The sequence below is a fragment of the Tyto alba genome, unplaced genomic scaffold, assembly GCF_018691265.1.
Source record: "Tyto alba isolate M040663 unplaced genomic scaffold, T.alba_DEE_v4.0 Super-Scaffold_11, whole genome shotgun sequence".
NCBI classification, from domain to species: domain Eukaryota; kingdom Metazoa; phylum Chordata; class Aves; order Strigiformes; family Tytonidae; genus Tyto; species Tyto alba.
Window position 1 is genome coordinate 6348606 of NW_024881273.1, and position 16455 is coordinate 6365060.

At 40.8% G+C, this 16455-nt stretch overlaps 1 protein-coding gene across 23 annotated transcripts in view; it reads left to right on the top strand.

The window, feature by feature from the left end:
• FNBP1 (formin binding protein 1) overlaps window positions 1–16455 on the top strand; it is a 102752-nt gene that overhangs the window by 51474 nt on the left and 34823 nt on the right. For all 23 annotated transcript variants that reach the window (XM_042786563.1, XM_042786564.1, XM_042786567.1 and 20 more), the window contains exons 5-7: window positions 986–1048; window positions 1859–1963; window positions 15793–15921. In XM_042786563.1, the coding sequence (XP_042642497.1) occupies window positions 986–1048; window positions 1859–1963; window positions 15793–15921 (297 nt within the window). The remainder of the gene's footprint in view (window positions 1–985; window positions 1049–1858; window positions 1964–15792; window positions 15922–16455) is intronic.

The window sequence follows — 16455 nt, forward strand, 5'->3', positions numbered from 1 at the left end:
AACATCCTAACTGCCAGTAAATAATACAGCAAAAAGGCATCTCTCCTCCTGTTTGTAGTTTGCTGTGTTATTCATTTTATAAGGTGGTTTGTAAGGGGAGTAACCTGTTCTGGCGGTAAGCTGGGGGCCATGTTAATGTTCCTATTTAGAGCTGGGTCACTGACTTATGCAGTGATCTTGAACGAATTGCTTATCCTGAGGAAAAGTGAGCTGTATGGAGGATAGGGGGGTAATATCTAAAGCATATTAGATTCTCTGATGAATAGCATTGTGTAAGGGCTAAGACTGGTTATTTAAACCAACTGCAATTAAGAGTCTTGCTCCAAAAGACATGTCGGGAGAAGTTCCTTATCATTTAGTATGTAGCTGACATCTCATTTAAAATGTATGTAGCACCTTGGCGTGTGGACACACACATGCACACCCCCAGTGTTGGAGAGGAGGGTTCCTGGAGGGACCCAAAGAATTGAAGACCTCTCAAGAGAACTGAACAGCTGCCCTCGCGCACGCAGCCAGTAACTAGGAAGAAGAGGGTTTTATGTTGAGTCTGAATGAAAATCAGGACAAACATCAGTTGTTAGAATGTGCCAATCAAGGGCATCTTGGTAAATTCCATGTAAAGAGAAATTTTAATTTAGAGCTAGTGTTCAGCCAGTAACCAAAGAAATAGTCTACGGATAAAAGTGCTTCAGATTTCATGGTATGGGAAACCGGTAATTATGAGATACAGTGAACAATACAAGGTAGAATTGCTAAAGGGATTAATTAGCCTTAGTCTAACTAACCACTATGATTGATGCAAATATACATCTGCAGCCTGCTGAGACATTAGATAGTCATCATACACCTGCTCAGTTTAGCAGTGTTGTAGAACACAGCTGTCAGAATGATTTCTGTTTTTTTTTTTTCTGGAAATCCTTGAGTATAATTGACTGCTTATTCTTTTGTTGTTCAAAATGTTTTATTTTTTTCTTTTTCTAAACAGCACTTCCATGATGGCAGAAAGGCACAACAACATATTGAAACTTGCTGGAAACAACTTGAAGCAGTAAGTGGAAACTGCCTCAGATGTCACATTTAAGTCATTTTTATAGTGTTCTCATAGAGATGGTTCCAAACATTATATTTGGAGAAAGGAGGGTGTATGGATAACAGCTGTAGAAATGAGATTTTTTAAATTCTGCTGTTTTAGATACACTGATAGACATGAAAAAGTCTGTGTTAATAGTACATTTGGCTTTCTGTGGGATCTGTGTCTATCATGAGTAGCATTTCATTTGATATGACTTGAAAAGTGTGCTAAGCATTGCTGGAAATAGAGAGTCCCTAAGGGTCCTATTCAGATATTCCACTCAGCTGAAGAGCTTCATACTGCATGAATAAATTGAATGGGACCATCTCTTGAGTAAGGTGCTGTTTCTCAAACGTAAATACATTGGAATTGTCATTCATGTGATGAGTGAAAAGTGAGACTGTAAGTAGGAGAGAGGATAAAGAGAACATCAGTAACTAAAAGTCCTACTTGAAAACTCCCTTGTGCATTATAAAACTGAGGGAGTTAAGTGTTAGGAGTAATTTGGTCTACAAGAGCAGAAGAGATGCTAACAGAGGAAAACATTGAAATACTAGTTATGTTAGTAGAGGCAAGCAGCCTGAACAGCGGAACAAAAAAAAAAATGTGTTTCTGGCAGCTTTTTTTTTAGAGTTCTTTAATATGGAAATATATTCCAGTGTAAACAAGTAAGTCCTAAAATCTCAGTTGTTAAAGCAGATCAGTCTAGGAGCAGGTATTGGTTTTAGGTAGATTTTGATACCATGCTGCTTTGCCGTAATGAAGGTTTCTGTTTTTCCTTTTCAGAGTAAAAGGCGGTTTGAACGTGATTGCAAAGAAGCTGATCGAGCACAGCAGTATTTTGAGAAAATGGATGCTGACATCAATGTTACAAAAGCAGATGTTGAAAAGGTAAGCCAGGGGTTGGACAGATGTATGTGATAGGTTTAGTTTCTCAATCCCACTGGTAGAATAAACCCTCTGAGGCTTAATGCCTCACTTAAGTCAGTCTGTAGGCTAATTAAAATAGAGATCTCTGCAGAGACTCGTATTTGCATAAAAATTCTAAACAGATACAGTCAGTTTTCTTCAGTAAGATGATATCCAAGTTTAACATAGCTGACATGACTCTAAATGAGTTTATGCAAAATCAGTTTTAACTAACACCCCACATTTTGTGACAGTCAAGCATGTGAGCGGCTCCCTGCTTGCAGTTACCACACGTTGTTGGTTCCTCTGTGGTCCAGGTAGAACTAAACTTCATGCCTTCTGAGCAGCACTTCTAAGATGTCCTGATGTCGTTGGTTGCGATGAAGTATTACCAGGATCGTTGTTCATGGTCCTAGGTTTACAGCAGGACAACTTTTTATGTTATGCAGAATCCTGGAATCATGCTTGTCACAGATGGCACATAGCTTTTATTTTTATTTCTCAGTTGCTGTCTGGTTGCAGAGTCATTTGTGGGTTTTATACGTTGATCCCCATTCAGTGAATCCTTTGAACTGATGCTTAATTTTAAACATACATTTCTGTTTCAGCATATGTCTTGAAATACTTTCTCTCTTCAGTTTGATTCAAAATTGGATGTGCAGAAAGATGCTTAAAGCTTAAATGTCCAAGTCCAGTGGTGTACCTGTAACTTAAGGAAGCAATAGAGAGGGAAAAAGCATGTTTAAATTGCTTCTCTTTTTGATGTCACGTCTGCTCAGAAGATGCAGGAATGTAGATTAGAAACACCATGGTCCAATCTTTAAGGGCAGTTTTGTCTTCCCTGAGTTTGATTCTTATAGGTAGAAAAAATAGTCTGAACATTTGAATAAGTCCGTTTCTCTAAAAAAAAAAAAAAAAAGGGGGGGGGGAAGCGACCAGAAAAAGCTGAAGCTTAAAATGTACCAAACGTTTTGTTGCAGGGACAGGAAAGGAAACTGAATTATAAGTAAGGAAACTTTTCTAGTCCAAGATAACCTTTGCAAAATGTAGCTTTTGCTCCTCAAGAAGTCTACTTCATTCCATTCTCAATTAATCCAATCTTGGGAAGCTATCAAATACAAATTTTTCTTTACATGTGTGGGATCTTAAGATGTTTCTAGTATGCTGAACATCATGGAGGTTGCGTAGCAGATGACATCAAGGTTGCTATTGGAAATGAAGACACTAAATGAAAAAGAAGCTCAGAAAGCTTCCCCAAAGTGCTATTGCATATCAAAGGAGAAAATACCTCTATGGTCTTGTAATTTACTTGGCTCTTAGTTGTAAATTCACCATGCAGATTTGATCCTTTGTTGCCTTCTGGATTTGCCAGGGCACTTTACAGATGAGTGCATGTACAGGATTGTGAAAGATGTAACACCACATGTGGGTTTTTCTGACAGAGGAGGATCATCTCTGCTTTAACGGTATAAAGTGATTTTAGAATACATTTTTTTTGCAGATAAAATTAGGACTTGCCCTAGATTTTTTTCAAAGCTGAGGCCATGTCAAAGGGATACAAAGACATGACGTACTGTTTGAAATAGAGGGCTGAAACTCCTTACTTCTACATCCCTTTCTAAGGCTGACCTTTTCTGGTTAGAGTGAAAGGCTACATGCTGGTGGTATATCAGTCTGATAGCATTAGTTAAATTCTGGGAAGTAATTTCTTCCCTGGTGCTCCTTCCCTGTACAGTGAAGCAGAGGGGCTTCCCTTCTAAATTTCTTTATCTTTTCATTGTATATATTTGTAAATTATTTATTGCAAAATGAGTCTCAGCAGTATCTTGGGGAAAAAAAAATAAAATCTGTTGCAGTTGTGTTTTGGCTAATCTCAGGAGAAGGCATTAGTCGACTTTCCAGTCAGTCAGAGGGGTAGATGGAGAAGGAAAAGGTTATCAAAACGAGTGGAATGTGAAATAATATTACTGAACAGAGAGAACAGTGTTTTCCGAGTGCATGTGTTAAACTGGGTTCATCCATGTCAGGCTGTGAATAATGCCCTTTCTTTGCTTCCCTCTGCCCGTGTGACTGGGACCGCTCTTACATAACTCCCAAGCGCAAAATGGGATATTGTTTAACCAAGTGCTGCTGTTGGGGGCAGCTCTCGCAGACTCACTCCAGAGAGATGCAGAAACTGCTCAGGCTCAAATGAAGCAATATGATGACTTTTACCTCCTCCTATTACAGCAGTTCTGATTTCTTTTGCCCCTTATGGATTGGCCGCTGCATTCCTGCTCCCAAAAATCTGTCTGGCCAGGAAAGAAGACAATTTGGCTGAGTTCAAAGCCAATGCTACTCACTTCAGAGGAACAAGGTGCACTTCAAGCAATGGGATCAGTTGCCCTAATTTCTTTGGCTTGAGGTTGACACCTTGGCTACTTTAGCTTGTACCTGCAAATATGAGCAGATACTGGAGCTATTTTTTGCATCATGCATTATAGAGTAATGGGATTAAAATTCTGCAGTGATCACAATGACACATGCAATTGAAAGAATATATAGCTGCAGTTCCTTAATGCACCTAGTGCTAAGCTGTATGAGGCTCTGAAATGCTCACATCTCTCAATCTTTTAGTTGTCATAGCCTTTGACAACTGCAGCAGGAAATTCTGTGACTGAGCTGCCAGCTACCAGCGCTTAACATGGCCTTGCCAGAGGGATAACTCTTGGTGTTCAGTTTGCTAGGATTAAGTAACCAGAATAGTGGCAGGGAGGCAAGTTAAGAGTTCCTTTCCTCCTTAGTTCTCCAGGACTGTTTTGTGAAGGGGATCAGGTGTGTGCTGAGAGGCAGGGCTCGATGTGCAGGGAGGGTATCTTGCACCTGGGTCCAAACTCCTCCTGTAGGACCAGCTCAGGTTCCATGTGCAGAGGCCTTTTGTGCCACTTCTGTGGCCAGTATGGGCTTGATCATCTTTGCAGCCGGCCAGTCTGGCAGCTGATCTCAGGGAGAGCAGGGTGTTTAGCTTTGTTTCCTCCCATTGCCTTTTTTGGGGGTAGGAACGTGGAGCAAAGGCTGTGTTCAGTCTGTGCAACGGTCACTGTCTTTATGCAGGAATCAAAGGAGGGTGGATTAGAGCCCCTGAGCTCCCTTCCTGTGTTTGCAGTGAACCTCTAAATTACCAGGGGAGATGTTTAAGTGTCAACACAAAGTACAGTTTGGCACAAAGGTTTTGTCAGTTCAGTTTAGCAAAGTCAGGGTAGGAGACATACTGTGTTGCGGAAAACTGTACTGTGAAAATATCTTTATAAACTAAGTAAATGCTGCAACATGCTGTTATTCATACTGGGAAGCCTTGTAGGTACGGCTGTAATCTTTAGTTTTGTTTTGATCGCAGTGGGATGTGTGCTTAAAAACAGTTCTCCTTCAAAAACCACAGTGGAGCTGCTTCAATTTTTTGACCATTTGGGGAAATGGTCTCTGTCACCGGCGCAGAGCCGGTGTACATATAAGGAAGCGCTCTATTGTTTGTTCCTTCTCTTTAGAGCTGCAATCACTAAAAAGCTGACATCTTTATGGGATGATGTGTTAGTACCCAGTGATGCATTCGCAGACTTCTTGCAATTAAAAAAAAAAAAAAAAAAAAAAAGCTAGCTTTTCTAAAGGTTTCTTTTCAAAGTAGACTTTTCAGAATCTGTTTTTGAAGAGGAAGTGGCTGCAGTCAACCATGGGAAGGGGTAAATGCTTCACCTCTTGATTTGCACAGCAGTTGAGGGGGAGGACAGCAGTTTGAGGTACTTCATGTCAGGAAGGATCTGTCCCTTTGCTGAAGAGCAGCACAGTCGTATGTTGGTGTCCTACTTGTTTTTTGCCGGAAAACAACTTCAGCTTTGAGCAGTAAAAAATGAGCTGTATGTGAGTTCCCAGAACTGCTGTCCTGATGTCAGGGCTCATCACCTTGTTCTGGTTTCTGTTCCTGTTACGTTATGTTCTACCTGCAGTGGTTTTGAGATTAATCTAAAGGTGTTCTGGATTTAGAAAGCAGTTTAGTAGCAGTAGATTTAGAAAGACATAAAGTGCGAATTTGACCTTAACTCTCATAAGTAAGGAAGCTTCTGACACTGCTAAAACCATGGAGTGGTATTTTGTTTTACTGTACGTTTTTCACTGACTCATCTTTAATAAGTCTTCAACCCACACCCAGGAAGGGCGAGCTTGTATTGAGGTTTTATTTGTATCCTGGGACATTCAGCCATCTTTTCTGGGGCAGTGGGGTTTTCCTTCTGAATTTGCTTTCTTATGTGCTTGCAGCTGCTCGACCTTGTTCCAAGTCATCTGTCAGTTTGAAATCAAAATCACTCCAAAAAATCCAACTGTATATCCAAAATGATTATTGCAGAATTATCATTCCATTCCTTCATCTCTTCTCTGCTGAATCCTATGTCGTATCTAAAAACAAAACAAACAAAGAAGTTGATGGCTCTATTCCTGTGCTGACTCTGGCACACTTAGGAGCTTTAGATGTACTGGCCCATGGTTGGTTGGTTCTGTTTCGTTTCTGAAGTGGAGAAACCGAGGGACATAGAAGTAATCTCAAATTTATTGAAATCTATAGGAGCTTTCACCTGTGCTCAGTGACTTTCAGATCAGGTTATGGCTGCTGTATTCAGGATTTTTGGAGTCCCAGAATAATTTAAGATTTGCATAAGGGCATAAAACCTCATAATACAGCATCACCATGACATTAATTTTCTAGTCTATAAATATAACTACAGAGAGATACCAATGTTTCACGCTTGAAGTTTCATTTTCTCTTCTCTTTTCTTATGCCATGTTCCCTGGGTGCTTGCCAACAATTTCGATGCAGAGTCTGTATCTCCCTCCTTACCTATAGAAGACATGTCCACTTACATTGCCTTGAGTAGTCATGAGCTGAATCGCTGGCAAAGTTTTACTGAACATAGATGTAAAAATCCTGCTACTTAGAAATTGGAATAAGCTGATCTTCCTGCCTGTGCAAATGCAGTTAAGCTGTCAAGTGGTAAACTGCTTTTCCAGCCTGTAGGCTGCTGGGCCGTGGGATGCAAATCTCTTCTTTAAGAATTTACAAATTCTTACAGTGAAGGGTTCACTGAGGTATTTTTACTTGGGCTCTGGAGGGATCTCTGATCTGTGTTTCAGCACTATCCTGCACACCCTGTTCACAGCATGCTGTGTTGGAACAGCAGTCACGTCGTAACAGAGCCGGATGCAGCTGCATCACTGAACCCCCCAGACAAACCAGAGGACACCTCCAGCTCAGTGCTCTGTTCTTGCATCGTGCATCACTGAGGTTTTAGTCAATTAAGACTGTCAGCAGTAAGCTGCAGCATAACCCGGGACTGTGGGTGCCAGCCTTCTGCAGACCATAACTACTCAATAGGCCTAATTTTTGAGGGGATGCTGAGTCACCTGCCCTGTGACAGTGGGGCTTCTTGTATCCCCTCCTCCTGACCGCCTTGAGGCACCTACTGACATCATGAACTTCTCAGGAGAATGTAGTGCCATGCAAAGGTAATGTTAGAAGGTGGACAAACTTCTGCAGTGTTTGTGTCATTAATATGGTGAATACTTATTGCAGGGAGTAGTTCCAGAGGCTTTGCTTTTCCTCTGCTCTGCTGTGAATTTCTAATTTCTGCAGCTGTGTCTCAGTGAACCATGGAGGCAAGGCGTGTAAGGCTCAGTCCTAAACACAGTGTAGAAGGGCCTGGCCTGTGCGTTTCTTATGTGAGAGTTAGTAAGATTTTCCAATGTTATCTGTGTGGTGGTAAGTTTTACATACTTTGATTAGGCAGCTGCTTTTCTTGTGTTCCACTGATGAAGCTGGCTAAACTCTTCTGTGCCTTTGCTTGTGACGTGGGTGAAATTGCTGTCAATTCAAGTGCAGTCTTTTCTTGGTAACATGATTTAAGGCCATTAGATTCACAGTAATGTTATTCCTCTGGGTTATGCAGACCCCAATCTCCTTCTTGAACTGCTTCCTTCCTAGTGGATGATGTAGTGTGTGAACATAGGGAGTCCCTCAGGATGGTCATTTGCATTTCTGGAAGAGTAAGCCTTGTTTACAACCTGCTGTCTGTGACACTGCATATAGCAGCTGTTTCCCTTTTGAAATCATGACTAATTTAGGAGTTTGGATTTCTAGTCAATAAAGAGTTAATGACTGCAGTAGATGGGCTGGGTAAGTTAGTAAGTATTCGTATGTATCCCTTGCATATACAGTGTGTTTGGTGTTGAGGTAGATGAACAGAAGCATTAGTTTTAGTGTAAGATAAGGAAAACCATCTGAACTCACATTTCCTCTTCGCAGTTACCCCTCTGCAGTAATGCTCTACACAGCAATTGGGCTGAGTTTTGTAACAATACAACTCTATGAGGAGATAGATTGCTAAAGGAGCAAACAAGTTAGGGAGGGAAAGGGGATGTGAGAGGGGGACTTATGAGCAACTTCTGAATTGAGGATCAACTGCAGTTTGAATCAGAAGTGTAATATAACCAATATTCTTACCAAAGGCAAAGCAATTTGTTTATGCTATACAGTTGAAAAGCTTGTTCATGGTCATTCGTATCCTAGCTGTCTTTACCCGTTTAAGAACGAAGGGAAAATAAAGCAGAGACCTCAATTTAGCTTATTGTTTGTAAGTTTTTCAGTTTGAGTGAATGTATGGTACCCATACAGTTGGGGTTTAAGGCTAGCAAATTCATACCAGTAACTTTCTTCAACCCTGACTATTCATTCTGCATTGGCTGTGTTTGTAGATTCTTTCTTGGAGAGAGGTGATTAGAACCATATCCAGTATTCAAAGTATGAGCAAAGCAACCTATTATACAGCCCTGAAATAATTTCCATTATTTATATTAAATACTTACATTTGTACACCTCAGAATTTAATTGCTTATGTTAGTACAACTAAACAGATCTCCCCAAGTCATTTATACATTGTTGGCCAGTGCTCCGAACACATTTTTTCTTGTTACCTCCTCCCTCAAGTTCATATAGCCTTCTACCCACCACAAACACCTCATTCTTTTCTAACAAACTTTTGTTAGGTATCCTTGTGGAACTGCGTTTCGCTGAGCTACGTGACAAGCTACTGGATGTTACCAGGGATTTGCAGTTTGGTCACCCAGAGAGGTTGGCTATTTAGCAATGGTGACATGAGAATGGCAGTGCAAGGAGTCAAACTTCTGGATTCAAGGCAGAGTTATTTCACAAGGGCCTGGAGCAGCGTGCGAGAGGTGCTTCTCTGGCCCAGGTCACGGTGACGCGTGCTGCTGTTCTCAAACCTTGTGTAACGGTCCTTCTCTTATACAACATTTAGACTGCTCGGAACACTTTTCAAACCAAATCGAAGGAATTGATCGGATGCCATAGAAAAGAAAAAGTGATATGCTTGTTTTATAATGAGAAGTATAGCACTCAGATTTGTGCAAGGGAGTCTGGCAGAACTGAAAAAAGCCAGTCTAAAGCCAGGCAACCGAAGTCTTGGGCTCATTCATTTCAGTAAAATTTTAAGTAACCTCTAGCTTTTGGACTCCGTTAATCAGCAGGCAACTGTGCCTTTAGTCATGCTGCAGGACTGGTCATATGAGACAGAGTTGAGTGAGTCCTTAATGCAATATGATACTTCTATTCTTTTTTTTTTTAGTAGTACAGATGAGACAGAGGAATTCAAAAGCTGTGCTAGAGCCTTGCGCCATGTGCTTGCTGTGTTGCTGTCCCAGCTCCATTAATTTGGTCCATATTTCTCATTAGTGCTTCTGGTGTTTTGTTGCTACAGTATATGGTGTTACTGAGCACTTCTTTAGTCTGGCAGAATTATGTGAAATGCAGCTGCACTAGATAACAGTTTCTGAGATCTGGGGGTGAAGATTTTTTTCAGATTTTTTTCCTCCATCTTCTAATGTTAAAAGTAAGGATTTTTCCTTTGTTTTGTTTTTGGGTTTTGTTGTTAGCCCCCCCGTTTGTTATTTTGCACCCCCCGTTCTACCTTCCTGCTTTCAGGAAAGCAAATTTCAAAACCTGTTTCTGGTTGCCTGTTCAGAGAGACTGAACTGGTTATTGTAAAATAGTAAACAATGGAGCTTGATTTGGAGGCTGTGTAAATCAAAGCCTGAAATCCTGGCCCAGTTTTTGAAGTCCATGGCAGAATTCCTATTGTTATTAATGATTCTGCAAACGCTGCCAGCGTTGCTGCTACCAAGGGGCGCCCGCTGCTGCCCGTGATGGTGCCCGCCTGTCCCGCAGAGCGGCTGCGTGAGGTTGGCTGAGAGAGGGGACCAGAGCCTGCAGCTGAAAAATCTGTGAGCGATTGAAAGCATTCCTGAAATTGGTGAAGTGTTTCTGAGTCTGCCTTTATCATTAAGTTATTTTGAAGGGATTGGGTAGTTCGAGGGGGGCAGGGGTGATTTTTTTTTTTTTTTTTGATTTTTTTTTTTTTTTTGTGTGTTTGCATTTTAGTCTGATCTTGGATTTACCAAAAACGGATCTATTTTGGCAGGCAGTGGCCTGGCAGTGATGCATCTCACATGTTGTCTGGGTTTAAAAAAAAAAAGGCGGGGGGGGGTGTGGAGGGAATGGGAGAAAAGAAAGAAGAAAGAAAACTGCACCAAAGTTTTGACTGGAAACTCTGCCATTCTGGACAAGAGTGACTGCTGAGAAGTTGAACTGTTCCACTTAGTGAGGATCAGCTGAATAGCAGCCAAAGCTTTTTTCTGCCCTTTTCAGTTATTCATATTACTCCCACCATAACAGCCCTGAGGAGCTGCATTTTTTGTCTGTGTAAACCCAGAAGACAGTGTGTCTATTGACCCTCTTGCTGATTCTGGAATGTGTCTTTAGAAAATTGTTCTCAGCAAAATATCCTTCATTCTTTTTTTGTGTCGGAGACTGAAATGGTAGAAAGTGTGCTTGCTTTTTAAAAATCTCCCCTACACTTAATCACCAGTTGCCTTTCATATGGAACGTAATTTTGGGGGGAGAAGGTGTGTGCAAGTAATACTATACAAGATTTTATTTTTTGAATTCTCTAAGAGGCAGCATGTAACGCATAGCAGCTTGCTAACATTTTCTCACCTTCAGGATCACCAGTGTCCATCATAAAGATATCCATATCCCCTTTTGCTGTTAAATTTTCCTTTTCTAACTGCTGGTCAAAGGCTTAAAGTACTAGGTTTTATTTCAGATCAGTATATAAAGCTTTACTAGTCCTGTATGCTTGCAAGGACTCTGGAGAACTTTCCTTGTGTGTCATTCTGATAGGCAGTGATTATTTAAGTTGCATCATATTGCTAAACAGCAGGATTTTTCAAGCAGGTGATGAGTAGCTTCAGACTAAATATCTCCCTAACACAGGTTACTTCAGAGTAAAAGGGCTGCAGGGTTAGCTTTCTTCTAATTCCTTATTTTAAAGGGGAATTAAATACTTCCGTGAGTTCTTCAGTCATGAAAGATTTTAGAGCATCAATGTCCCACTGTTGCACCTGCTACTTAGCTTGAACCTGCCATTTCTGGACTCCTGATGGAGTCATTTAAACATCTGGAACTAACTTTTGATGCTGTTTGAAAGTCTAGGTTTTGCAGCTCAGTGGTTAGGTAGAAAAACTGCAGGAAATGTGGTTAGAATAATCTCGAGAGAATAAGGTTTGTTTTTTTCCTGCTATCTTGTAGAAGAGACAGAAGCTATGGTGCGTGTTGCCAGTTCATATGGCTATTGAGTTTAGTGTTGTTTTCCACATAACGTAGGTCCTGTTGAGGCCTGATTTATTTTTATTTTTTTTAAAGCACTGGAGGCAGCCACAATTCTACTGACTTCTAAAAGTCAACACTCTATAAATTATTACTGCCCTGCAGTTAGCTACTGCCCTGCATTCTCCCCCATCAAATAGCAAGGCTGTAAAGGAAGGAAAAAAGACAAGTTTTGATTATGTTTAATGGCAATTCTGTATAGATTCTGTGAGAGAAGAGGTCATGCATAATAAGCCTTACCTGCTGCTAGTGTGCTTTTAACTAGTTCAGTATATCTGAGCTACACTTCCTTTACCTAGAGTTTTCTTTCAGAGTTAGTTATAGAAAACACTCCCCTGGTGTGATTGTGTTTAAATCTCATTGTCATGTCAGTGGAAACCTGAAGTTTACCTATATGCTCGTTGAAAGGTTCATGGTGCTGTAGATACTGGGCTGTCATGCATTTTTGGGAGTGCTTTTCTTGATGAGATGTGCATTGGCATATGTGACCTTTTGGGTTGTTTGCTGCCATATGAATTCAGAGAAGAACTACCTTAATAAAAACAGACTTTGGAGAAGGAGGTGATATGTGTATACATTGTGCACATTTATTTGGGGAAAAAAGATCTTACAAAGGTATGTGTGTGGGGGGGAGAATAGCATGCAAAACCTGTGTCTCTTTTGTGAACGTGTACAGAAGTATGCATTTAAAAGCAAACTGCCTTTTTTCTTTTCCCCACAAATTCCTCAAATGTATATACCCTTTTCTGCTTTTTCATGATGCTGAAAGGTGACCTCTTTCTTTCAAGAGGGGAGGGGATTTTTCGTTGCATTACAAGTACCTAGCCTTGACATCTCTTACAACCGAGTAGTCTGGCAGTCTGCAGAAGGCCTGGGTCGTGGTTTCACATGTGGTGCTGGAAACATGAGCTCCTGCTCAGTCATCCCTGCCCAGTTAAAGAGAGATTATGTTGACTGAAAGCTGCATCACAGTGTCATCCTTCTACATCTGAAGTCATGGTCTGGTTTTCCAGAGACCAATTATTCCAAAGCCTTTCCTCCTGAAAATACTGTTCAGGGCAGATATTTTAACATTAACTCTAAGAAGCCTGAAGAAATACCTCCTCTGAAGCTGTTTCCATGCACAAGTGAACAGTAAAGAAGGCAAAAATTTATTTTCTGTAAAGCTCAACTATAAATTACTCCTGAAATAGCTCCTGTGACTCTGTGCAGCTCCAGGCCACTGCATCCATTACTCCGAATGTGAAAGTTAATGTCATCAACTCATTTTTATCATTCTGTGCTTGAGCAGAGTGCAATAACGTTGCTATAAAATATAATTCTGTTAATACTAGAAGTGATGATGTTAGAGTGACATACTCCAGTAATAAAAAAAATCTAGACTTTAAAAAATATTTTTATTTTAAGATCCAAATACCTCATTGGAAAAATATTTAAACTGTTTGAAGCTTGCCAAGTGCATTAAATGGCCAGGAGAAACAAAACATCACTGGGGCTCTCGTACAAAAATTCTTGGTTTTGGAATGTTCCCAATTTTACTTACTCATCTGCTGCCTCCTCTTATTTGGGGCCAGTTAAGATAGTTTTGGAAACGGAGCATCTACTCCTGTATACATTTAGCTCAGAGTTACTTTGCTCATATCCAACCAATGAGCTCGCTCATGAAAATGAACTCTGATGACTTAATGTTTGCTGGATCTGCCTGGAAATGTGTAATAATGGATTTCTTGTTTTTCTGTTTCAACAATAGAGTCAAGGGACAAATTCCTGAGTTGCACTATTTAAAAAAAAAAAAAAAAGACAGCTGTATAAGTGGAACTGGGGCTGCTGGAGAAGTCAGCTCAAACAATGGGTTGCTCTTAGGTAGCTGAGGAGAATGGGCCTCACAAATGGATATTGATCTGTAGCAGCTGGGACTTGAGGAAGGGGTTGGGAGACAAGCATACATTACTCTTACAGCTGTCAGCCTTTCCATGGGTGACTTTGTTTTGTTGGTAAATTTGTGTTTGTAGTACAAGGCTATACTGTTTTCCAATCATATTTAATATAGCTATATGTGAGTGGGTAGGTGATAAAGGTTAAGCTATATAGCACTTGGGCAGAAAAAATGATTGATATGGCTTCTTGGAATTTCACTGCAGCAGGTAAATTTTCTAAAGTTATATATGCATCCTTTTCAGGAGTTAGTGGGCAGTTAAAACTCTTGGGGAACAAGCAACATTTAAAATACTTTTTTTTTTTTTTAATTGGATTTCTTTATTTAGTTATAGTTGCAGTCTTCTCCATTTGGTGCTACTGTTTCATCTCCTATTATGCAGTTGGTGCCCAGCATTTTCTCATTGTGCTTCAATTGGTTTTGTAGAAAGAATGTGAAAGGGATCTAGGAAATTTCTACAATTGACTGCACTTGCAAAAGAAATAGCTAAATTGAGGTGAAATAAATTATTAGGTGAGATGTGCAAGCTGGACAAATGGGAGGAAAGCCTATTTCTTTTCAAACAGATTTGAAACCTTCTGGCAGAATTCGTTACCTTCCAGTTATGATTACTAAAATGTTCCATGATTTGGTATTTCATGTATTTATTGTCAGGAAACTATTATCTGCTTTGAACAGTTGAAAGAATTAACCCTCTTCTGAGCTGTTTTGAATGGGAGCCCACTTAGAATGTGCTAAAATTAATTCTTGTGCTGTTTTCCCTGAAAAAAAAAAACCAAAAACAAATCCTTTAAATAATTTTTAAAGCAGTCTTTCTCCTTTCATAAAGGGATTATTCTGAAATTGAGGGAGTGATTGGAGCATAATATGTTCTGGACACTCACAGCCCTGTTCCAGGGCTTGATAGGCAGCAGAGGGTGAGGAGGCTCCGGGAGCGCCTGAAAAATGAGTGGAAACTCAGGATAGTTTGGATTTACAAAGCCAAATCCTGGGCTCACTCCAGTCAATGGCGAAGCTCTCACTGGGGCAAGCATTGGGTCCACGGCCATGGAGCAAGCTCTGCTGGGGTGGGTGGGAGTGGGCAAGGTGGAGTGGGGCTGGGTGGGAGCAGGGTGAGCAGCATTGCTCCAGCGGGGTGGATGTGAAGTGGGGGAGTGGGGAGCTTCAACAAGTGGACGCAGGACAGGGAGCGGAGGCATGTGGGTGTGGGGAGCTGGGTGGGAGGGGAAGGGAAGGAAGAGCTGCTGGATGAAGGCCAACAGCAGGGAAGGAAAAAGCAGCTAAAATAAACAGATGGGATAGACAGTAAGGGAATAATGTTGGGCAGTGAAACAGATAACAGAAGGCCTTGAGAAGCAGAATTGTAAATCAGAAAATATAAAAGGGTCACTCAGGGACAAATTATTCCAGGTGAAGAAGTGAGGTTAATTGCCCAGTGCTCTGCTATGGTGGGTAGCAAAGCAAATCATATGTGTGGGTAAAAGTAGGAAGGGAGTCATGTCTCAGCTGCTACTCAGGTTCCCCTTGTGCACTTAATGCCAGCACTATTCAAGGAGATGCTGGTAAAGGATTTTGCAGAGAGCACAGGGGGAGCACAAGTTAAGATGTTTTGTCATGATGATGTTGGTTAAGGCATGGGAAATGACACAAAACCGTGCCTTTTTTTTTTCTTTTTGGTCGCTTCCCTTTCCCCCAAATATACTGCTCGCCAACAAGTAGTTTATTAGAGAAAAGCAGGTGCCAGCAAGAAGAGTGTCCACAAGCATCCAGAAAATGTGCATACCTGTTAATGGGCTAGTAGAGGGCCAAACTTGGTTTTATGATTTAGATGCAGTACAAACAGAGATTGTTCATGGAATGCAAAGTGGTTCATGGAAATAACATATTGTAACACAAGAACAGAACAGTGGCAGTGTGCGCACTGCAGGCTTATGCTTAAAGTAGATGAACTGTTCCACAAAATGGGAGTAAACCAAAAGCTGAAGTGTTCAGACCTGTATGTTAAAGTTCCCGTGGTGCTTAGTGGTAAGGATAGTAAGATGAGGAGTAACACGATGCAATTTCTTTCCATGTAGTATAAATCATAAATACCTTCTGGCATTTCTTTAGGCAAGACAGCAAGCCCAGCTGAGACATCAAATGGCAGAAGACAGCAAAGCAGAGTATTCTTCCACTCTACAGAAGTTCAACAGTGAGCAGCATGATCATTACTACACACACATACCGAACATCTTCCAGGTAAGGGTCTCTAGCACTGATCTAGAGTACCTCATAATCTTGTGAATAGAAGAGGGCTGTATTGCATGCAAGTCTGTGACCCTGTCTTTTACATTTTGATGATTTCTGTCACCATTAGCAAATTTTATATGCAGTCTGCCAACCTGAGATTGAGAGCTTGGTAGGATTAATTGTCCCTTTCTCCTAGACTAGATATCAAGTGATCAGTAATATATGGGGAAGGTGACACTGAATTGTCATGACATGTTACCATAGTCTTTGGAATCTTCACAGTCTTGCTCTGTTCAATTCATGTGTCCATGCAGCTGGGGAATGAGAGCATTATTTGCATTGTTGAGTCACGAGTCAGCTGGGCATCATTACATCTGTAAAGCCTCACAGCCCATTATAACCTGTCTCCAAATCAGACTTCACAGATGTTTAAATTTAAACCACAATATTTCTGCAGTAGTGAATGTCAAAAGGTTTAAGCAAGCTTGGTGATTATGTCTTAGGGTGCCTAAATAAAGACTAGAAAGAGAACAAAAAAGCCAT